Here is a 23,453-nt window from a genome sequence, read left to right on the forward strand (position 1 = left end):
TGCTGTATGTCTGTATGGTTTTTTTATTTTAGTTCTTCATAGGCACATTTCACAATGGAAGTCAAAAAACCCGAACAATTCTGGTTTTCCAACTTTGATGACTGTAGGAGACTTCATTTTTTCCCCCAATAAGTAATTAAGCAATAAAACCTAATAGGTGGGTGTAATGTTGTGTAACTTCATAAACCTTGGGATGTGCCAGGAAATAAGGAGGAAAGGCAGAGCCTTCAGCCATCACATCTTGTGCTTATTGCCTAAGAGCCATTTGCTACATATACCTCATTGTCCCCCTAAATCCCAGGTCTTCAGTTTGAAAAAGAACAAATAGGCTAGCATTAAGCTCAGAATTATGTGTGAACACCAAGAAGCTTTAAATCATTCTTAGCATGCTTACTTGATGTGTTAAAGCAACTTCTGGGAAAAAAAAAACCAAAGAAACAACAAAAGAGAAACACAAGTCAACTCCAGATTCCCTTGTTTCAGTTCAAATTATTCTTAAATGGGAATATAATAAAGTAGATTCAAACAAAAGCAGCTTTCCTCCTTAATAGATATGATCAGCACCAGATACGACAGATTTCTGCTTCATTCTCCCTGTTCCTTTTTCTCTGTGGGACAGGATACAAAAATATTTCATTCTTTATTTTTGCTGATTATGAACAGAAACAACTGAACTCTCATACTTCCTACTGTACAACCACAATTTTTCCTTTTCTATGATTGTCAAAGTTTCTTCCTGGCTTTTATTTATAGTTGAACAGATCCAAATTCTGATTGCCAGGCCGTAGCAAAGTTGCTTTTTCAGCACACAAACCTGGGAGTTAGTGTCCATACCAAAGAAAAGTAATTTAAAGAAAAGACTTCAAATGGTGTTGGAATTTGTGCTAGAAGAGACTTTTCATTGAGAAGTTCTCCCATGAATTACGCTAAAGAAAACGAAAATCCCACAAACTGATGGAAATGCAGTAAGTACCCACATCATCATGAAGTCTAGTGGGTCTCCATCAAGGATACAGCCCCAGACACCTTTTGTCTTCATACCATGCTATAGCCCTGCCACTGTCAAATGCTGTATTCGATTAGCCCTTGGCAGAGTTTGCTAATTAATGTTCTAAAATAGTATCACAGAATTTAATTGAATGGAAATGGGAGGCAATTAGAATGTATTATTTAGGCAACTGAGTTGCATGTATGGAGAGGCTGAGATGAAGAAGTGCAATAGGAGCCATTTGAAATGGGGTTGTCATTTCTTCAGTGAAATTTATTATTTGGTAGTCTGCAGAGACTTCAGAGGATCATTTTCTGAATCCTAAAATGAACACTAGTGGAAGAAGCACAGTACCAGACTTGGAAAAGCTGGCGGCTTGATTCAGAAGTGTGTTCTGCGTCACCAAAGAGGAGGCAACTCGGGTGCTTCAATTATGCATCCCAGGCTGGTTTTAGATGTTCTGGATTATCCAAGATACCTGCACCAGACTGACAGGTCTGACACAGATGGGAAACCAGTGGGTGCTGTGAATGGCAGTTTTGGGACCAGATGGAAGAGGACATCTGAAATAGCACAAAATGGCCATGTTTATACAACTGACTTCCCAGCAAAGAATCAAATTGTAGGAATAATCTGGGATTTTGTAACTTTGAGATAATGTCCTATTGCAGTATTACTCACAGGTACAAGCAAAGGGATTTTGACTTATCTATGGGCAGAATCCGCTCATTGGGGTGAGTGCTCTGTGTATCCTCATTAATGGCCTTGTCATGCATGTCACTACATAGCACACTTACCATATGTCACCAGGATTCTAGCACTATTTATAAATATTATAAAAATTCTCCATGTCTGTGTAACTGATACCCATCTGGAAGTAATTTGCAAACTGTTGAAATGGCAATGATCAGTCAGGGAGAAGTAGACCACCAAGGGTTTTGCCTTAGCAGTTAATGATGTGTATTCTTCAGAAAATGCTAACGTAAATATGCTGTAGCTTTAAACATGATATGGAAACTAAAAATTCTTGAAGAACTTGGCCATGGTTTTCTAACCACACCTAAAGTATTTATAGAAAGCTAGAAGAGGAAAATATAATTAGATAATGCAGTGTTTTTAGAAAGTAGAAACCATTTTTCATTGTGAATTTTTAACTAGAATATCTATGTTGTGTTATGTTTTGATGACCTTTTTTAAAGGTGGCAGTCCTTTCCAATATGTAAAGTTGTCCGAAGAATTTTACAGTCTATTTATGAATGATCTGCTAGATTAATTAAAAAGGCAGTCTTTTATTGAGGAAGGCAAAATCAAAATTATTTTTATTCTTGGCCAGTTTTTCAGTCTGTCTTCAGAAACTTGAACCACTCCAATAAAGCAAAAGTATCTTCAATTTAATGACCTTCTAAGCTTGTTTTGATTTCTACTCTTAACCCTTTAGAACGTTGTCATCTTATTTGCCCTGCAGCCATGGCAAAATTTAGATGATAAGCTCTTAGCTGTCTGGCTGCTGGTCCATGTGAGAAGCAGAGGACTGCAATCTGTTCCATGTCTATCTGTAGGTTACTTGTGCCAGAAGGATGTGATTGTCCAAAGGGGAGCACAGGTAATTTCCCAACCCGCCAGCCTTGGGGCAGGGCCCTGACCTTCTCCAGCAAGGGTTAGGGAAGGTGCTCTGCACTCTTTGACTGTTGGATGTAAAAACCATATCACACCCACTAATACTGCAAGGAAAATAATCCTTTCTGAAAGCACCAGCAGACACAAGTGCTTGATTAACTTCCAGATGTGTACTGATACCAAGATCTGTTGTTGTGTTTTTATTTTTTGCTCATACATGATATGAAATAGTCTCTCTCCTGGGACACTACCTTCAGATACTGTTCATTTTATCAGGAAAGGGCAAAATTTTCTTATTTAATGGCTGGTTGAAAATGATTGGTGAAATAAAGTAATAAAAGGAAGCATTAAATCAATAAAAGTGTTCTCTTTTCTGAAACTAAATGCTAATCTGCTTTTTGAGAAATGAATAAACAGTGAACAAGAGACCATACATGTGCAACTAATTTTTGCAAGAAAATAAATAGTGTGATTGAGTATTTGCTTGACTATTTAATTATATCCATGTTGATTTCAAGTCTTAAGAGGTCTTGCTTAAATATCTCTTCACCTCCCCTCCCTGGCCAGAGTCTCTGATTATGGCTTTTAACTGACAAAATATTTTTCAGGAACATAAGGAATAATTAAAATGTATACTAGCAGTGAAAATTAGGTGGGTTTTTGCCATAAGGTTGTAATCATGAAGTATCTGCAAGGGAGATGTCTGGAGTTATTTTTCCTCTTGACTGCAGCTGACCACCTGACTGAAATGCCACAGCTGCTTGTTTTTGTAGTATCTGTTTCAGTGTGTAATTTAGATGGTACTTTGTGATGGTTCTGGCTTCTTTTTCTCTGTGCCAAGATTGGGATAAATACATGGGAATCGAAGTTCGTGTTTGGACTTGGATGTTTATTATTTCTTATCTATTTGCAGACTCACAAGTCGTGAGCTCTAACTAGCAAGCTAGAGAAATTAGGTAAAATGGAATGCTTCTAACTCTTTCCAAGGTTATTTAAGTGATAATCACCCAATAACGAGATGACACTTATATCATTTATACTTTTTACCCAATAATGACCACCCACGGCCTGTAATGCAGACCTTTTTCATCCAGTTACAGAAAACCGCCTAAACCCATCAAGAAGAAGGAAGAAGGTGGTGAAGAAGGACTTAGACAATGCCCAAAATCCTCCATATTGCTCCACATACATTACTATATACTAAAATTTTAAAATCTAAGTTTCCAGAATTCCAACAGTACCCTTCCTCCTAATTTCTTCATCAGCAACAAGTTGTATTATCCTTGGGCAGGGAGAAGGGAGTATTGTGTCTTTTTTATTACCTGAGTTTTATGAATAAGGCATGTCTTGGAGTTATGCCAAGGCCAGGCTGTTAGTTTAGGATGCTGTGTCTTTCCTTGCCTGGCTGTAGAACAATTGATGGAAAGACTTGCCTCATTCTTCAGTGTTAGGTCTTTTAAGAGCAATATTTTCAAGGTAGTGTGCAAATGTTGATGAGATGGTGCAATTCTTTTCTCTTTCACACATGTGAAAACTCTCAAGGTTTATAGTTAAAAACTGGAGATGAAGGACTTGTTTTGAGTGGAAAAGATAAGAATGAATGTTAATGTTGTCCTGAAGCCTTGTGTTAGCTCACATGCGATTACTAAAACTGTGGTTAAACATCCTCTTGTAGAAGAGGCTGGTATGATTGGAGACATCACTGTCCATTCAGCTCCACCAGCAGAGTCTGAGGAACAGGCACAGAACAAGAACAGAAATCTTTCTTCAGCTGCTTTTTGACAAAGGTAGTCAGTGTAGATACCAGCTGTTGGTTTGTCAAAAATAGCTGTATGACATAGAGTTGGAAGCCAGCAAGTGCCCTTCATCGATATACCAGTTCTAAATATTTGAACAGCTGGAGGAGGTGATTTCCTCAGTTGATCCAGCCTGAATTCCAAGAGGTAAAATTTTAATGAAAAAAATGCAAGGGGTAGGTTTCTCATGTGGTAGCAAGTTAAAAGCCTAACAACTTGACCAGCCAGCTCACATTAGAAATGCTTGTTGCTTTGTGTGCACCGGAGCTTTAGAAAGCCGTCAGCATGCTGTAACTTGCACCTTCAAATTCTAGTCAAGACAAACCTTTAGGCAAAGACTCCTAAGTAGAATTAACCACAGCCAGCTAAGATATTTTTAAACATCACTTACTTGGTCTGCATTAAATGCTAAATGATGTTTCAAAACATGTTGACCAACCTGTGTTTAATTAGTGTTTTATCTCTGTGAGTCCTAAATCAATTTGATTCTGGATGAGTTTTAATCATGCTGATACAGGAATATTTCTGTAGCTTAGAAGGTTCTTGGTCTGTTTGATAGCTGCATGTTTTTTCCTGTTTGTGGAAACAGATGCTAGTAGGTTGAGTATATTCCATTGTTTTTTAGAGGATGAGGAAATTTCTTTCTTTCCAGTTTCTGTTTCTACATGTTAATTTTCAAAGTTGACATGGCTGTGTATAAGGACCCCAACACTGCTTATTCTGCTGCAAGTAGTTTTAGAAGACAACAAAACTTTCCTTATCTGTCAGGTTTTTTGAGTTTCAATGTTCTGCTTGCATGCACACACACAGAAGCTGGCTTAGCTAAATGGCCTGAAGGCTGAACTTTGCAGTGTTACATGTCAAGACTAGTCTTACAAGCCTTATTTATTATGCTGTCTGAGTTGCCAGGTTGGGGCTGTCTGAAGGTGTAAGCCAGATAAGAAATTTCTGGAGGCTGAGCATAATTTGAGAAGCTCTTAAGCTGTGTCTCTCCAAATACAGTTCTCTAAATGGTGCTTCTACAATACAGTCCTCCCTCCTTCTCCTTTCTGTTTCAGAAATTGGAGTGTGGAATAAAAGATGTATGTATGTGAATGCTCAGGTAGCCAATTCGAGGCTGGGGTCTCAAGAGTCATCTCATGAACCCTGTGAAAACTTTAGACAAAAAAGGAGAAAAAGTAAATCCTGTATGTTGAAGGTAAATTCTTTATTCTCTGAGAAAGTAATTGAGTATATGCTGTCATCATAGTTTCATAGTATGATGCTGTATGTTACCATAAGAAGACATGATGTCATTCTTCTACCTCCCTTCTTCCTCTCTGTTTGGATGTTTGTATTCTCGTATTATTTTGTGAGTACAGAGGTACTCTTGACTAATTAGCCTTGGCAGATGTCCTGGCACAGAAATAGTAAGCAGACTCCTATAAAGTTCTTTTTCTTGCCCTTCTTATATAAAAGTAAAATTCTAGATGATTCTGTTAAAATATTTGCTTTTATTTCAGGTCGAAAAAAGCTAATGGTCAGCATAAACTGAATCAAAGAATCATAGTGAAAATTCCCTCCATTTCTCTAAGGTCATTCATTGTGAAGATGTCTGCAGAATATGCATCTGAAGTGGTTAGAAAACCAGTTACAGAAGTTTAATTGTCAAATATATATAGACTTAATCCACTTTCCCGTTTTGCAGTGTTACTTGCTAGATGCATGGTCATTCAAAGATCCTATGCCTGGATAGCCAATAAATACCAGGACAAGAGACAAGGCTGTATGAACAGACCAAAGCAACTTTGAGCATTTATTATATCAGCAGCAGTTTTTTCATCCTCTCATGTTTGACCATTAACATATTTCATGATCTTGGAAACTTTCTGAGCATTCAAATAGCACTATCTGCTAAAAGAACAAATCTGTAGGTAATTGAGTTGTTACATCTCAGTTGATCAAAACTTGGTGGCTTTCATCTCTGTGTCTCTGCTGTGCGGACTAGATAAGTGAAATGCATTATTACCTGAGTGTTGAGATAGCTATCAAGAGAAAGGTCTATCTGGCCTATGGTAAAGCAAAGGAAAGTTACCACAACATAGTACAAGTTGTGCAAAGGCAAGCAGGGAGAAGAGAATGTATTTTATAAAATATGTTCTGCATTTTGCTTTTGAGGTAGGAGGAATTGAGATTGCTTTCTGCAAGAATTCAGCATTTCTACTGTAGAGTAGGTGTTCACCAGTTGTCCAGACACCATGGTATTGTTCTTTATGTTTATGACATATATGTCCATGTTAAAAAATATATGCAAACTTCTGAGGTTTTTTGCTGCAGAATACTGGTTGAGATTACAAAGACCGCCTGTTTCAGCAATGCGTAGTGTGTAATAATTGCTGTATGTTGTATTATTTCTTTTGGTGTATGTGTTGCAGCCTGTGGGTTCTACTTCAAGGTCTTGTCCAAATACAGACACTGCTTGAAAATGAAAGGATAGAGCATATTTTTCATGGTTGTAAATGCTTGCTTTCCCAAAAATTGATTGTAATTTATTTTCCTGTTTTTGATAGTCCATTAAAAGCATTACCATATAGCATATTTTGTCTTGTGGTAGGTGCTGGTGACCCTTGCAGACAATTTAACCACAGAACTTACAAACAAGCTTTGGACTTTTTAATCAGTCAGTTTAGTTTACTTAGATATTGTAGCTTTTTAAACCAGAAATGCATTTTGAAAACAAGCAATTATCTTAAAGCTCAATATAACTTTGAGAAAGCTGTAAATACTGGAAAGGGAAAGTTCATGACAAGAAGTGAAGTTGGTGCAGCTTCAGTGCTGCTGTAGTTACAATCCTTCAGTCATGACATGTCTTGGTGCCTGTACTCACAGTTTTATAAATAATGGTTGAGGTTATATAATACTACAACTACTACAAGAAAAGGATACAAATGCATTTTCTGTTAGCAGCAGCAAAATAAAGTATACATTCAGTTTTGTTAAATTATTGTGGAGGAAATTGGAGTAACGTGTAGGCAATAGATTGACTTCCCAGCAATACAGCTGGTTGCAGGACAAAAATCCCAAAGGGGCTGTTTGCTACTCACAGATAAGCAAAGCCAAGTTTAGTCTGGAGACACAGCTTCCATTTACTAGCTTATCCCTTTCTGCAGCTGCCCATCTTGGGTAGGAGCTGTCTGCAGAGGCATGTGCCCTCACCAGGCAGGGCGTCCACTCCTGCACAAGGGATGCAGCAAACCCCTGTATTTTCCTGCAAATGACTACCTCTCCTGCAGAGCTTTAAATCTTGATTAATAAATTGTAGTACATAATAGACATCATCAGTTAAGAAAAACAGAACTCTGTTCCAAAGTGACTGCTGTTTTGGCACAGATGGAAACTGAAGCTCTTTTTTAGGTTTGAGGAAATACTTGCTGGGCATCATGGATAAAGTTATTTATAAGGCATTTTCAAAGATCACTTCTGTTGTGGGAGAACTTAAAGTAAAATTCAAGTTCATATTTGGAAAACACAGAGAACCAAGAAAAAGTGGTAGTTAGGCATGTACATGTAAAGATAGCAAAATAGTTCAGTGTAAGACAGCACAAAACAGTAGTGTTTGCAAAAATGCAGGTGGAGAAGCAGTGTAATGTATTTCCAATGGGATGAAAATAGGTAGGTAAAAGTTGGGTAGCTAAAAGTAGATGTTGGGCAGGCGGAGGAACGGTGATGGATATGGAAGGTTCAGGCTTGACTAAACCTTGAAATAAGAGCATTGGGTCTTAACACAAAGCAGCTAATGTAAAAGTAAAAAATAATAAATCAGGTGTTTTATTAAGACATGTCAGGATCACAGTCGGTGTCACTATTTGAATTTGATCTGTGGAGAAAGTGGCCATTATATTTTTATCATAGATAAGATAGAGAAAAGGTTAGGAGCATACCACCAAGAGGAGAAGACAAACCAACCCAAAATCCACAGCAAAATACTTCTGTATGAGCGTAAGACCTTCAGATGGACAGAAGGAAATGAAAGTCTTTGCTCAAGTGTCCTAAGGTTCACTGCCATCTAGGATTGCCAGACAAGGAGAGAGATTTCCAAGAAGTTTTATTGTGTCCTGTCATAGTAAGAGTGATGGTTTTAATAGTTACAGGCAAAAAAAATGTATCCTTGGAACACCTTCCCTGACTTTTGGAGCAACACCAGTTTGGCTTGTTTAACGTGCAGCTGGGTTGCCAGACTCATAATTGCAAAAGTTTTAATTTCCCAGAAGAGAGAAAACAGTATTAGCTGCAGTTTCAGTGCAAGAAACTAGGCTTGCTGTGTACTCTGGGAATGAGACACCACGAAAGGCTAGTCTTCAGCTACATTGTATCCTGATGTCTGTAACAGTAAGGTGTCCTCCACATCTGGAGATTATTTACTGTGTAATTTAAAATAATGATTAAAGGGTATTGCTCACCTCTGTGTGATAGGCTAGCCAGAAGGATTTTGTTCTCCGTATGTGCTACTGTTATCCTGCTGTGCTGAAATTCATTCTGTAAATTTGAATTTGTCCAGATTTACCATTAAAACACTCAATATTTATTTTTAAAGTAAAAATAGAAGACTACAACATTAAATGCTAAGCGTAATTACAAGAAAGATACCTGCTGTGGCCATATGTTGCAACTGTGACTCCACTGGAGAAGCCTCCAAGGTTTAACTCAGGTGCACTAATACCTGCAGTCCTTGGCAGAGTCTCCAAACAAGAGGAAGTCAGGACTGAGTTAGCAGAAAATCTCATGGTCAGTGGGATACACATTTACATCCCACTTCAGATGATGCCTGCTGCTGTGTCTATGCCTTGAGAAGTATGAGATAGCAAATAAAGTTTTTTGTGGCCTTATAGCATGGCCGGACAAATGTCTAATTAAATTTTTATGTCTTTGTGGGTGAATTTGTTTTGCAGCCAGCTGCCTTTTGGAGAAGGAGCTCTAATTAATGGTGATATAGAGAGCCACTGTGGCTTCAGTGGCTGGAGGTGGACTTTCAAACAAGGTCTCTGTTACCATTTCCACTCAGAATAAAGGGAAGGATAGGTACTCAGCTCTTGATAGTGTAAATGTAAGGCTGCCTTAAGGGGCTGCTTTCTGACCATGTGAAGTTGTCCCACCATAGAGCAGAAATTTCCAGGGCTGCTCTCAAGCAGGATAATGAATCTTGCTGTAAGGAGATGAAAGTTGTGTTCTTTCTGTTGTGCTGGAGTTTTGGCCTTGGTAAAACTGTGATTTCGCTTAGCCCATTTACCATGTGCATGAGAGAGAGAGAAACAGAGATGCTTTTAAATTATTTAGTAATAAATATTTTTAAGACTTGCTGAAAGAAGGTAGCATGGAAAACTTGACTGGATGATTTCAGTGACATCCTAATTTGTAATGCTGTACTGTATGGTATTAATTTTTCAATTCTCTCTTTAAAATGAACCTGGTTATGTAAAGAGAAACATTTCCATCCTTCCAGCTGCTGCATGAGAAATGTGTTGAGAGCAGTGTGTGATTTACGGATCTTTGCCTGCTTGAGAGCTGCATTTTGAACCTCCTCATGAGCAGCTCCCCAAGGCCAGTATGTGAATGATAAATGTGTATTTGGCAAGCTGATTAGTAAAGCCTTTGCATGCTTCCTTGAACACTACCAGATAGTGGAGAAATAGAAATGTAATTGATCGCAAAGATTGGGTTTTTTCTGTTGGTTGGTTGGTAAAAGGCTGAAGAAGCAGGAGTTGCCTTGAGGCAAGCAAAGTCCTACCATTTGAAGTCACACAAGTTTTGCTCTGGCTCAGCTGCAATTTGTACTTTTTAGTACTTTGTAATTTCCAGTACTTTTTAGGTTGTTGTTAGCGACATTCAGGTTGAGGGAGACTATTCAACTATATTTAGTTTAGCATTTTTAAAGCTAAAGTAATAATCCCCAGTCACTTTGGGAGAGGGTACTGATGCCTGGCAAGCCTCACACACACCATATTAATGGAGAACCTTGGCTGAGCTGCAGCCAGAGCTGCCTGACACATTTACCAGGGCTGCCACTCCTTGAATTGTGTAATATGTAATCACAGTAGTGTTTGCATGCAAAATGATTAGGTGCCACAGCCTCACTTAAATTTTGTTTGATTTGTATTACACTGTTTCAAACACATTTTAACATAAATATGTTTTGCAGATTACTGGCTCTCTGCTGTAGAGACCCAGCATGTTTCATCAGTACTTCTTTCTGTTTACAGTGAACTTCTTAAGAAATTGTTAGAAAGAAAGGCATGAAATAGTGCAAACCTCCTTCCACATCCCTCTTGATAAAGTTAATCAAACTGATTTGGACAGCTACTGACAACAAAATGAGTTTTAGGGGAATGTTTTACTGCCATCTGGAAACTTCCATTAATGTTAAAAATTTGAAGTATTTGAAAAATCATGTCCCAGGTTCTGAGGTTGCTTGCAGACAGGAGATTTCAAGAATAAGCATACAAAGATTCTTCTTATTTTCTTCTAGTTTCAGAGCTGTTTGAATATACTCAAGCCATGCAGACAAACTTTTCTCAGCATCAGCAGATGTGGGGTTTTTTTTAAACATGCTTGTAGTGATGTCAGAACCATAACAGTTGTGGGGGTGTGTGAAAATACCAGGACAAAAAACCAACATCAACCTTAACAAGCAAGAGTAATAAACTTTGTTAAGAAGAAGTAGGATCTGCTGTCACCTTCTTGTTCATGAAGGTGTTCTTGTCTTCTTCTCCTGTGGTTTATAAATATAACCATCTGCATTTGAGAAATGGATTTAATAAAGATAACTAGCATCCTCTCTATCAGGCAGCATTTTATTAAGTCACTAATTCTGTTGCAAGCGGATTTATGTAAGCATTAAATGCTTTGTTAATCTCTTTTATGTAGTTAGAGAAGAAGATAAAAAGGTAATAACATTGCTGTGTTCTGGCAAGCAAGACGTTGCTCTTGTGATTTCCTTTGTTTGCCTCTTTGAAATAATATTTTCCCTTTACTGTGTCTGGCTTGCTTCACAGTGCCTTGTAAGAGCAGAGGTGGGTTTAGATATTCTGTAACCTTTGTTAAGGCACAGTCATTGTTTTTTAATTATTAACACTTATTGGATTGTACACAGCATTTCCACAGATGATTCCATTGCACAACCTCGTCCAACATTTCTTTTGCTTAGCTTGGATATGAAACCCAAGTCTAAAAGCAAATACATTGGCTGAAACTTTTGCATCTTTTTTCAGTTATGGATTACCAGGTGTTTTGCATTATTGTGTTTACCCTTGATAAAATACAGCTATCAGCAGCTCAACCAAGACTGGACTGCACAGGATTCACTGGTCGGGGGGGGGGGGGTGAAATGTTGAAGGAAAAAAAAAAGGGTGGGGGAAGGAGGAATGAGCTGTTTTGCCTTTCCTGCTTTGTATTCTTCAGTATCTCCTGTCTTTATTACTTCTAATATCACAGTGATTTTCATAATTTACTTTGTGTTAATGTCTAGCCATCCAAATTTGAAACCAGCCACATTTTGAGAGAGTGTATGGCTGAGAATCCTGTTCCATTTTTCTCTGCCCCAAAAGAGTTTCTTTTCTTGAAAAGTTCCTCCAAATAGCTGACCAAAAAGATGAAATATTACCAATATTACGTCTTGATCATACTGTCAGGACTGGATGAACATACCACTTGCTTGTGAATATTGTTTTGATATTTGGAATTCTAATAGAGACTTCTGCCACTTTACAGCATGTAGCTGTTTTTACTTAACTTCATGCTTTCTTTAGAAACTGCTCTATGATTAAAAATATGTGGGTACCAGAGCATGTGTTTCAGTGGAGCAATACTGAAAGCCAGAGGATTGTGTTGGTAAATGTGCTGTCAAACCTAGTACTCAAAGAAGGTGGTTCATCATTCTAGGATGTGTTTTTTTCTAGCATGTTTGCAAAAGAATATCCACAAGGCTGACTAAATCATCTTCATTGTAAAAAATGTGTTATAAGTAAAATAACTGTTAGAAAATTGGAAGATTGTGAATGTAGTGTAATTGAATGCAAAATGCATAATTGCTAGCAAGATTTGATATAGGATTGATTTTCCTTGTTAGATAGTTGTAGAAGTACTGTGTTTTGTGACTGAAATTATTATTGCAATTTTTTTCCAGGCGACTGGCTGGCAATGACCTTACTTTTATCCATCCAAAGGCCTTGTCCGGGTTGAAAGAACTCAAAGTTCTGTAAGTAATTAGGTTTTAGAGCTTCATAGCTAGCTGTATGCTTTCTTAGTGCATAGCCAGACTGTTTACTGGAAGGCTGGATAAAATTTTTTTGCCCTCTGTCCTCCTAAAGTACAGTTCTGCAACTTTTTTTTTTTTCTTTATAAAGCTTGCTGGATATGGTTAAGAGGACAATGATGAACCTGACTGAACTATAATTGTTCATTTTATTGGAACACTTACTTGTTTCTGAAGTATATCTTGTAGCAGAATCAGAGGAAAAATCCTAAAAGGACATGTAAGATTTTGTTGTTCTCAACTCCTTCCGTATACTCTGTCAGGTGCCCTGACATTATCAGGTAGTACTATTACTTAGAGAATGTAATATGCTGTTTGAATTGTTCCCTATGGCAACGGAAGAAATTGCTATAATTTGATGTTTTTCTAGGTGAAAATGGCTTACTATTAAAAAAAATCTATTGTTTTTCTTTCTGATATGAGAATTTTTATAGCAGTTGTTTTTCCATAGCTCAGGATAAATAAAACTTTCTGTTGTTTAAGATTTTAAAAAATTCTATTCAAAACTTGTAGCATTTCTGATGATGTAAATACTTCCAAATGCTAGCAGGGTAATAGGTAGTTAATTAAAGAGATACTTAAAAAAAATAGCAGACCTTGAGGCTTTAAAGAAAAAAACACAGACACTATTACCAAGGTGCAGATTAGGGAACTGCCCATTTGCAAACTATTTTATATGGTATTTTGTAAATTGAATGCAAAGTGTCAAAGCTCTTGAAGCTCCATTGCAATACTAACACTGGAGGTGCCTGAAATTCTAGCAGTTCTTGGAAAAATGTGGGACATGGGTCTTAATTAACAGTTAACTTGTCTACTTGGATTTTTACCCCAGCATGCACCAAAACCAAGTAAGATTTTATAAGGTTATTTACATTCTCTTTATAAAAGAACTCACATGACATACATTGTACTATAAGATAATTTTGAAGAAACTCACAACAGTATAGCTTAATTCAGCTTGGCCTAATGTGGGAGCACACCTTGTAAATTACATTGTTAATGCATTGTGTATTGATGTGACTTCAGGAAAAATTAGAGGTTTATGTGTTTTCTAGCATGCATAAGATAATCCCACAAGAAAGCAATAAGATATCATCTCTTGTAGCAAATTTGTCCTAGCGTTTACTTGCTTAACATCTTCAGTGAGTTCCCAAGGGAATTTCGGCATATTGTGTCAGAGCTTGTTCTCTGCAAATTGATGTTGTTAATGAATGAGTTGTAAATAAAACTGAAAAAGACCATTTTCTTATTTCATTACTGGCTTTGGGTATCTGGTCTTGAAAATTCTACATGCATTTACATACACTAGAAATCTGGGAAACTGTAACAGGACTATGGGCTTTTCTGTTACCTGTACCTTTGATAAAGATGATTGTCAAATTCTACATTATTAACACAGTAGATTTTTACAGAACCCTGCAGAACAATCAGCTGAAGACTGTACCGAATGAGGCCATCAGAGGATTAAGCGGCTTGCAGTCCTTGTAAGTTGCCTTACTTTGCTTTTGGTTTTGCATTGTTCTCCAAGTTCCACTTTCAGTTACTCTGTACACCTTTGCTTCATTCTGTAGAGTTATGAAGTATAATAATGTATGTGTAATAATGTACCTGGAGTTTCTGAAAGTGCAATTGCAACTGGAACAAAGGTTCACAATTAAAATTCATAAGGAATTTTGTTTGTCATCTTTGGAGGAGTGACCCAAATGCAAGCTCTTTCAAAACTCAAACACCAGTGACAAGATGGCTGTATGAATGCAGTGGTGGTGTAGTTAAACTCTAAACCCTCTTGCATATCCTGAGGTATTGAAGCAATTCTTAAATGTTGTGCAAAAATAAATGATGCCCAAGTCTTTTGTATCCAGAGTAGGAAAAGGGATTTCTGGGAAGAAGTATTACTTGAGTCGTGCATAGTATTGGTTTTACAGGAAGGTGTTGAAATCTTACAGACAGTTATGAATACCTCAGCCATTATTGCTAGTTGCACATAAGTTATTTCATATGTGTTTATACTATCTCATGGCTTATTATGTTTTATAAAGCATCTTAATCAGACCTTAATAGTTAGTTACAGCTCTCTAGGTGGTAGATGCCTATCACTGTGAGGAGGAGGAGGTGGGAGGGGCTGTGAAATTTTTCCTTCTTCCCACTTACCGCCAGAGAGAGAGGGGAAGAGAAGAGTGTAAATTATCTAGTCTCTCTGTGCCAAAGTTCAGGTTTCTGGCCCAAGACCATTTCCTTCAGATTACGAATTTTTGAAAAAAAAATAGTTTTGCAAAATAGATTTGCAAACTATTGCATGACTTTTGCAGAGGTACTTTTCTGCTTTCCCTAATCTTGGATCGTGGCCCTGCTGCTTGGATATTCCAGTAAGCAGTGAATTCAATGTCCGCATTTCACTCTTCTTTTAGTGTATGTGTAGAAGAGAAAATACCTTGGTGCTGGTGCAAATACTATGCACTGTAATAAAAGCCCTTCAAACTGCATGATATGAATAAAGCTTAAGTGATAATTTAAAACAAGTCTACAAATCATCCATTTCATTTTTAGTGAACATACTTTTTTCTGTACATATTTACAGTAATGTTTGTTCTCTAATTAAAGTTTAAAATATTAAGTCTCCAGTTGCTGGAGATGATAATTTGATGATAAATTTATGTGCAGAAGGGAAGGAACAAAATTTAAAAGAAAAATAATACATAAATTAAGCCATCATCACTCTTTTTTAAAAAAATCATATGTTTTTTGATATTTTTGGAAAGATGACTGTGCTACCTATATTTAAAAAAGCAAACATTTTAGTTTTGAAAAAAATAGTAGGATGATGACGTAAGATTTTATGGTGTAATCATTATAATCACTTGAGCAAAACATCCTTACAATTAAAATGTAATAATAACAATTTAAAATGTGGTGAAATTTCCCTTTCTAGGAGCTTCATTGTTCAAGGGCAAATAATGAACTATATCAATTTTAGGATGGTGAAAAAGGAGAAAATTAGGTTAGTAGTAGCAAGTTGCTTATTACTTCTTTTTCTGAGGAAAGCCATATTGAGATTTCCAGATAACTGTTGTAAAAATCCTGTAAATATGTTAGGCAAATCCAGTCTGGAAGTCACTGATATCAGAATCACAGAAAATTTTGAGTTGGAAGGATCACTATATCCAGCTCTCTAGTGACAGGTCCACACAGGGATTTAACTCATGACCTTGATTTTAGTAGCACCATGCACTAACCAACTGAGCTAATCTGAAGCTCAGGAAGATTTAATCATGTTGTTGTTGTTGTTGTTTTCTGTCCACTGATGTGACTCAGCCTTTGGTTTGTCCCTGTGTGTTCCTGAATGATATGTCTGCATTGCAAGGCCACTGTAATTTGTTAGAATGGGCAGGAATTTGAGAATAAATTGGGTCTTGATGCAAGTGTAATGAGAGATGAAAAGCATTTTTTCTATGCAATTTGTTTACTTTGCCAGAATGCATTTCTGTGATTTTAGTGAATTCAGGAAAACGTTGTTAGCATTACTCATGTATAATTACACACTGATTTTCCATATCCCCTGGTAATGCAGACAGCACTTTCTGGCAAAGGAATGTAAGAGTGGTCCTCTGAATTTTGTGTCTGAACATGGAAATATAAGTGTCAGCATCCTGCTTTATTGCATTAAAAAAAAGGAGAAAAGTGATTTATTCCCCTTTCTAAGGAACTTTTGTGAATTCAAAACTCCCAAGTTGCTGTGAGCTTCAATTAAAACAAAAAAGTCATTGCAGAATAAATGTTAGAAAACCTGCTTCTATGTTGTTATATAATCTCCATCCCAAATCTGCAAGTTTAAACATTACTGAACTGTCCCTCTTTGGGCAGTTTCCCAGTTTGCTCTGAAGTATGTTTCAGGGGTATTTTTTTCTTGGTGAAGGCACAAATTACTCCCTCATAGAACTTTATAGTATATTGATAATAATTTCATTTGAAACACCTTTACAACTGTTTTCTGTCTTAATGTACTCCAGTTTTTAGCTTCATATGAAGGTAGTTGCCACAATGTGGTATGTATTAACAAACTCAGTAAATATACCTGGATGGAAATAAAGAAGATTGTTATAGGAGCTTCATGATCTGTAGTGTTTATATTACAGCTGGTGAGTAGTCAGCCTGGTTCAGAATACTAAATGACAACTCTTATTTTCTGTTTGCATTGAATATTTTTCCCAGCTCTGGCTTCCAAAAGAGAGTTAGAATAGGATTCTTTATATGGAGGTGAAATTTAGCAAAATTAAGGAGTTTTACTGTATAGCACCCCAGAAAAGTTCATCAGGCAGGGTGTGTGCTCACGTTGCTGGGATAGGTGCGACTGTGGGACAGCTCTACCAAGGATGAAGCCACTTGTTGTCAGCTTGTACCTGCCCCTTTTAGTAGCAGAAAAACCTGACAAAGAACTTCACAAATGTAAATAATAGTATTGATGCATTTTGATTACGGCAAAGGATCAACAGCATGTTTTTGTTATTACAAGGCCATGAAATGGTATACTTTGTATTTGAGATCTGGAAATAGTGTTGGTGAGGTTTATGGGCAGTCCAAGGGTCAGAGAGAGAGCAAGAGGTACAGCAGCACAGCAGTGTGCTGCTCAGCAGCATATGAAGCTGCTTCCTGGGAACGACCAGGAAGCCATTAATGAAAGTCAGTCCTTTAACTGCCTTGGCATATTTGACTGTGATGGCTTATTTTGATAACACTGGTCTGAGCTTTGACCCAGAATCTGGAGATTTGTAAAATGGGTCTGTACTGCAGCAGTTTTTAGGGTTGCTCTGATTGACCACAGAAACCCAGCTACATAGGAGTAGTAGGAATATTCTAGTACAATCCCCAGTGTGTGATAAATATTGGAATTACACTATTTTAAACAAAGACTTTCAGATGCTTTACAAAGCAAAACTTTATTCTACTTGAATAAAAACCCCACAGACCTAGTTGCCACTGCACATTTGCTATCAAATCCACGAGTCTTTTGCAAGCCTGTCAATATCTGCTAATGTATTAGGTATTATATATTATAATTTTAATTCTGTTGTCCCAGCGCATGTGCAAACTTGTCCACATGCAGGGAGTATTAGAGCATTCCTGTAGCAACAGTTCAAAGCACTGTAGCTTAGCTGTTCAGCCAGATTCCCAAATTGTTGGGATTTGGGATCATGCCAGTGTGATACTCAACTGTGATAGCTCCTGCCTTTCTTTTTGTGTGGGTGTTCACCTGAGCTGCATGGGTAAGTGTCTTCATGCATGTGGTCAGCAGTCATTTTCTGCAATACCTGGTGGCAGTTCTGGCTCCCTGAACAGCCTGATCTGCTTACAGCAGGATCATAACCAGTTTTTCAGTCTGATTTCCTATCTTAGGAGGTTGGAGCAGGCTTGAGGCAGGATAAGGCAGGAGGCATAAATCAACTGGGATGCGGTAATACTTTCTGGGAGTGGGAATCATCTTGACATGGGTAGGAAGGACTGGGGTCCTAATGTAAAACTGAAAGGAATGAGAGCAGAATCATGCTTTGCAGGGTAAAAATACATGGTGAAAGTATGGGGACAGTAAATGGAGGCATATTTCAGTCAGGACACATTTAAAGTAGAACATGTGAGCAACAGTCTTGCATTTCTAGCTTTTTGGTATTTTAGGAAGGATTCCTTATAACAGATCAAGTTAATATCTGTATTTATTTAAAAAGTCAAATCTAGAAACATTCTGCTGGTAATGAAACTGCCCAGTTTTAAGCCATAGTTCATATTGCTGACAATTTCAGTAACATAAACCATAAACACAAAATGTGTTGGAAGGATCCCTGAATTTGGAGAGAACAATGCAAACATAATCTTATATCAAAAAATTCACAGTTCTGATTTAATTTTGCTATTTTCTTCTCAAAGAGTGCCTTAAGCACTTATCTTGTTGATAATTTTGTGGTTCTGGATTATGGAGTTTGGAAGGACAAGACATGTCGGTAGGGACAATATTGTCTGGGAGGCCGTGGAAGGTGTTCATCAATAGCAATGACTAGATGAAATTAAGAAGCTTTAAAGGGTTTTGTATGTGGCATGTGTCTTTTCAGCTAAGCAACTTTTAATGGTTTGTCTTCAGAGGTTTTCTAGTTTCCTGCTTTGCTGTTATTAAGGGGTTAAAGGTTTAACCCCTCAGATTTAGTCTATGTTAAGATATGGGATTAATCAGAATGGGAATGGAAGAAATTGACACATTTTTTCTTTAACCTCCAAAACCAATGCAGACTTAAATATGCTGAATATGTTTTTCTTCCTTGAATGGTTAGAGTTAAGAATGTATAAGAGTTCTTCTGAGCATATCTGATTGTGCTGAAAAAATCTTTAAATATACTGCTTAGTATACTTCACATATTTTCTATGCCATCTTTACCTTTAGGAGGTGTTTTGGTTTTCTTGGAAGTGAGGTATGGTTTTTTGTGAAAAAACCCCAGAATTTCTGGGATTACTGTAGCTTTTTTTTTTTTAAACTGTCTGGGCTTGCTTAAGGAATTGCTAAGTTTAAATAAAATCAGGGAATTATTTAGAAATTGAATGATCAGAAACCTAAATGAGATGGTAAAAGTTAAATAGCATGTAAGCAAAATTAGCTCTGTGGGTACTTTTCAGCAAAAAAATCCTCTGTGGGTACTTTGCAGCAAACTATGACCTCTGACTGGTAACATCTAAACATGAAGATGGAAGAAATAGATGTGCTGGCACATCAGTACTGGTGTTGAAATAGCTTCGGCATGTATCATTAGTTTCTGAGAGCTGCTGTAAATTTGTCTTTGAATAAAGCAAATAGTTGTATTGATGTTCTCAACATATAATGAATGCACAGAGAGCCACTGCCTGATACAGTGAACAAACTCTCAAGAGTGTTTTAAAGTACCTCTGTTAACATGGGTTATTGCCTCCCTCTGTAGCAGGATTTCTGAGGTACCAGGCTTATCGGTACTCAGCTTCAAGACCTAAAAATGTACTCCACTGTTATTGGAGTGATTTCTTTGTGGTTTTTGAAGGAGCACTTTAAAGAGCAGTGTTTGTTAATGATTGGCATTGGCAGAAGTGGTTTAACACAAGAGCTGGGAGTGATTTGCCTTTTATTAACATCAGCAGTAAACTCCTGCTGTACAAGGGTGTTAATTAGGCTATTAGTACAAGGCTGTTAAAATTTCCTAGTCGCTGAAGCCTGGAAGACTGCCTGTGGTCACAGATGAGAGGTAGTGAGGCTGGGAGGCTGGTCCTGGAGGCCTCTCAAGTGTTACCTATAGGGGATGCAGGCTGTAGGACAGTTGCCCTAAGCTGTGTGTGTACATATGTATGTAGAATTCACCTATATATGTGTGTTTGATTTGGAACTTACATTCATTTGAATTGAGGTAGGCATTCTTACTAGTTCCCTAGCCTCTGGTTTCCTTAGAGCAGAGGCAATTGTTTGAAGACCTTACTATGTCCTGTTTCAATAATATGTCGAATACTGTCGTAAGAGCTGCTGAATGTTTAGGTTTCTATCATCCTGCTGCTCTTTTCTTCTTCTGGAGTTGGTGCTTGTGTGAGGAGGGATCATGAGAGGAACAGAAGTGAAGATGACAGCTTCACAACTGAACTCTTTAATTTATAGATTAAAACGTAAAGGTCTCTCACAAGCCAGTGCCTATAAGAAAGCTGGAATTGGAGTAGCTTCTGGATCATTAGGTACATGCTGCAAGCTGTAAATAAAGAATATAGTTGTATCTTTAACAACATAATGGAAAAAGACAGTCTTTGTACAAAGTCCAGTCCAAGCAAAGAATACTGCTTGTTCTTTGTTAATTATTTGACCTAGGGAATATTCCCCTATCTACCTTAAAAAAAAGCTGTGGTCCTTAATTGTTAATATTTTGTGAAGGTTGTCAAATATTTTAGGTTTGCTTTTCAGTTGTTTCACTAAGTGTTTTGTTATGTGCATTTCACACTAAATAGGAGCGTTTCAGCTGTGTTTTGTGCATTCAGTATCATGTAAATAAGCCTCGGCTGTTTGGAAGAGAAAAAAAAAATAACCATGGCATATTAGGCTCTTAGGAGGAACACAGAAAATGGTGGATGAGGCCAAATAATCTCAAAATATTTCTTTCACTTTCCAAACTTTTCTGCTCAATGTCAGTGGTAGATGGTGGTGTTTTTTCCCCCCTCTCATCTTTCCTGCTGTGGGCTGGAGAAAACAAACACAACAAATTGGATGGCTGGGGACAGTCATCAGTTTAAAGTATGGTTACTTGGGTACTCGATCACTTATTCTTAGGGACAGAGGTCTTGGCAAAGCAAACTAAAAATTCAGGGTTTGACATCATCTTCATGAGCACGTTTTTTCTCCCTGGCTGTGTTCAACTCCCTCATTTGTGTATGTCCATCCTTTGTCTGTTCACCTCCTTCTTTAAGGCTGGGAAAGGAGGAGCAGGACGTTTGGCTTTTTTGTGTGCTTTTGTTTTCCTAAATCTTCTAGAAAAATGGAATTTAGCAAGGTGCCAGTGGAAGTACAAATGGGCTAGATGAGTAGGCACAATCATTGAGGCCTGTCTCTTGAATATGCTGCTTCTCTTAAAAAAACCCAAACCAACCCCTTTCCCCCCCAGAAAAACCCCCAAACAAGCAAAAAACAGGAAAAAAAAAGTGGGAGAGGGATAGGGAGAAATTACCAGACTCAGATATGTTTATTCCATTGGGAAATAATTCTTTGATCTTCATGGAGCTGTGTAAATTTAGCAGAGAAGAAAGGTAATTTATAGTTGCCTTTTTTCCGAGGCAGAGCCTAAGGCTTTTTTCCTCTTTCCCCCCAGCCTCTTTTTTTCCCTCCTTTATTATCATCAGACTTCAGTTTCTCTGAAATGTTTTAGTCTCCATGCAGCCTAAGAGCATTCAAATAGAATAGCATACACACCTGTCAGACCATGGGGCGAATGATAAGGGGATGCCAGCATACGAACCATAGGAATTACCTTTTATGTACATCTTTAGAGCTAATGACGCCTCACTCATCTTAGGAGAGAACTTTGACTGTGAAAATTTTTTAAGTTCCCACTTGGAATAGTATATTTGTTGCTTAATTTGATGTATTTTTGGACTTTTTATTACATGGGAATTCAGTTGATGACTTCATAATAATTTGAAATATGCAAACCACACGCATCACAACAAACCTCTGTTTTAAGGAAAATAATTGTGTTAAATTTGTGATCAGCCTTGTCTTCTGCATTAATTCTTAGTCAGGGTTATCTTCTCCCTTTGAATTCTGCATGTCCTTTAAGTGTTGGGATCCAGATCTGTTGTGACTGTGCCTGGGGACAAATGCAGTAGAGTCACTTGGCCCACCTTGCCTGCCCAGAGAAGGACAGGAAGAATGGCTGGAGGAAATTACTTCTGAAACTAACCTAGCTGGACTTGCAAGAGCATATCTGATCATGGCTTTAGAAACCAGAGAGTGCTAACATAATTCCAGAGCTATGCTGGTATGTATCTTAATAAGTGTCTTGGTTTGAAAGACAGGCATCTGCTAGGGAAGGGCAGGACCTCCCTAGAGATGGAGAATTCAAATCCCCTCCCTCCAAATTATTCTAATTTAGAAAATTAAAGGGGCTTTCTGGCAGAGGTATGGGGATAGGAATAACAGTTCTTTACTAGTATATATGACAAAACAACAAACAAACAACAACTACAGCATTAATAATAAACAGAAACAGGAACCTTGAGGGCTTTCTTTCACAAAAGCCCGGGGCAGTTTGATCTTGGTGCCCCTGCAGGGCTCCGAGAGGCCGAGCTGGAAGGGAGGAAAGTCCCGGGCTGGTGGATGAGATGAGGAGCTCTGCGCTGGCAGCTGGAGCGGCAGGGGTGTCCCGGCAGGGCTGGGCAGGGCAGGGCTACAGAGTAGCAGGAAAGCCTCAGAGCTGGGAAGAAGCAGCGGTGGTGGGGGAAGGCTGGAGAAAGCGAGCTCAGGATTCCTGGGTACACGAGCAGATGATGGTAGATTTCCCAGGATAAGACGGAGTGATGGCTGTGAACTCTTCCTGCAGGAGGGGCAGCTTGACTGCCCTCCTCGATGCCAAGAGTGAGCAACTGGCCCCCCAGCTCTGTCTTTTCCCTTTCCCAAAGCTCGTGTTATCTCTCCCCTCTGAGGGACACTCTCAGAGATGGAAAAACAATAGGTGTAGCCTTGTGCTGCCATGCCCTTCAACTACTCCCTCTGTTCTAGCTAAGTACTGTCATTAAGGTTTCTTAGAAACTTATGGGAAAAAATTTTATAAGTGAAAAAGAGGCAAATCTAACCCCCAACAATAAGCATCCATGTTAATGGAGGAGGGTATATGTGTTGTCTCTCTCTGCACGGCAGCACAATGCACCATGGCTGGTACAGCAGTCATTTCAAATCAGTTGTGCAAGGTGCTTTCTGCAAGGCCTCCATGGTTCAGCTGTATGTTGACCTAGAGACAACAGCCTTTAGGTCAGAGGGCCATCAAATATTGCCCAGTGCTGTCTGCTCTATGCCTTCTCAGACCCATTAAGGTCCATGGACTATCCCTGCTTTATGAATGTATTGCTTCTTCCCAGGATGTTGAATAACCTCTGTGTCCTAGCTATGTCCCTATGTCCCCTCACAGTTCCTACAAAAATGAACCCTGTTATGGCTGGAACCGGGACAGTTACTGTATCTACTGTTGCAATTGGCATTCATTTAGGGAAAAAGTATGATGGCAAATCCAGT

The 23,453-nt window shown here is 38.1% G+C and overlaps 1 protein-coding gene across 1 annotated transcript in view; it reads left to right on the plus strand.

Annotated features, from left to right (window-relative positions):
- LGR4 (leucine rich repeat containing G protein-coupled receptor 4) overlaps positions 1-23,453 on the plus strand; it is a 78,280-nt gene that overhangs the window by 34,265 nt on the left and 20,562 nt on the right. The window contains exons 3-4 of the mRNA XM_063397992.1: positions 12,560-12,631; positions 14,101-14,172. Coding sequence (XP_063254062.1) covers positions 12,560-12,631; positions 14,101-14,172 — 144 coding nt within the window. The remainder of the gene's footprint in view (positions 1-12,559; positions 12,632-14,100; positions 14,173-23,453) is intronic.

The sequence above is a fragment of the Prinia subflava genome, chromosome 5 (assembly GCF_021018805.1).
Source record: "Prinia subflava isolate CZ2003 ecotype Zambia chromosome 5, Cam_Psub_1.2, whole genome shotgun sequence".
Taxonomy (NCBI): Eukaryota; Metazoa; Chordata; class Aves; order Passeriformes; family Cisticolidae; genus Prinia; species Prinia subflava.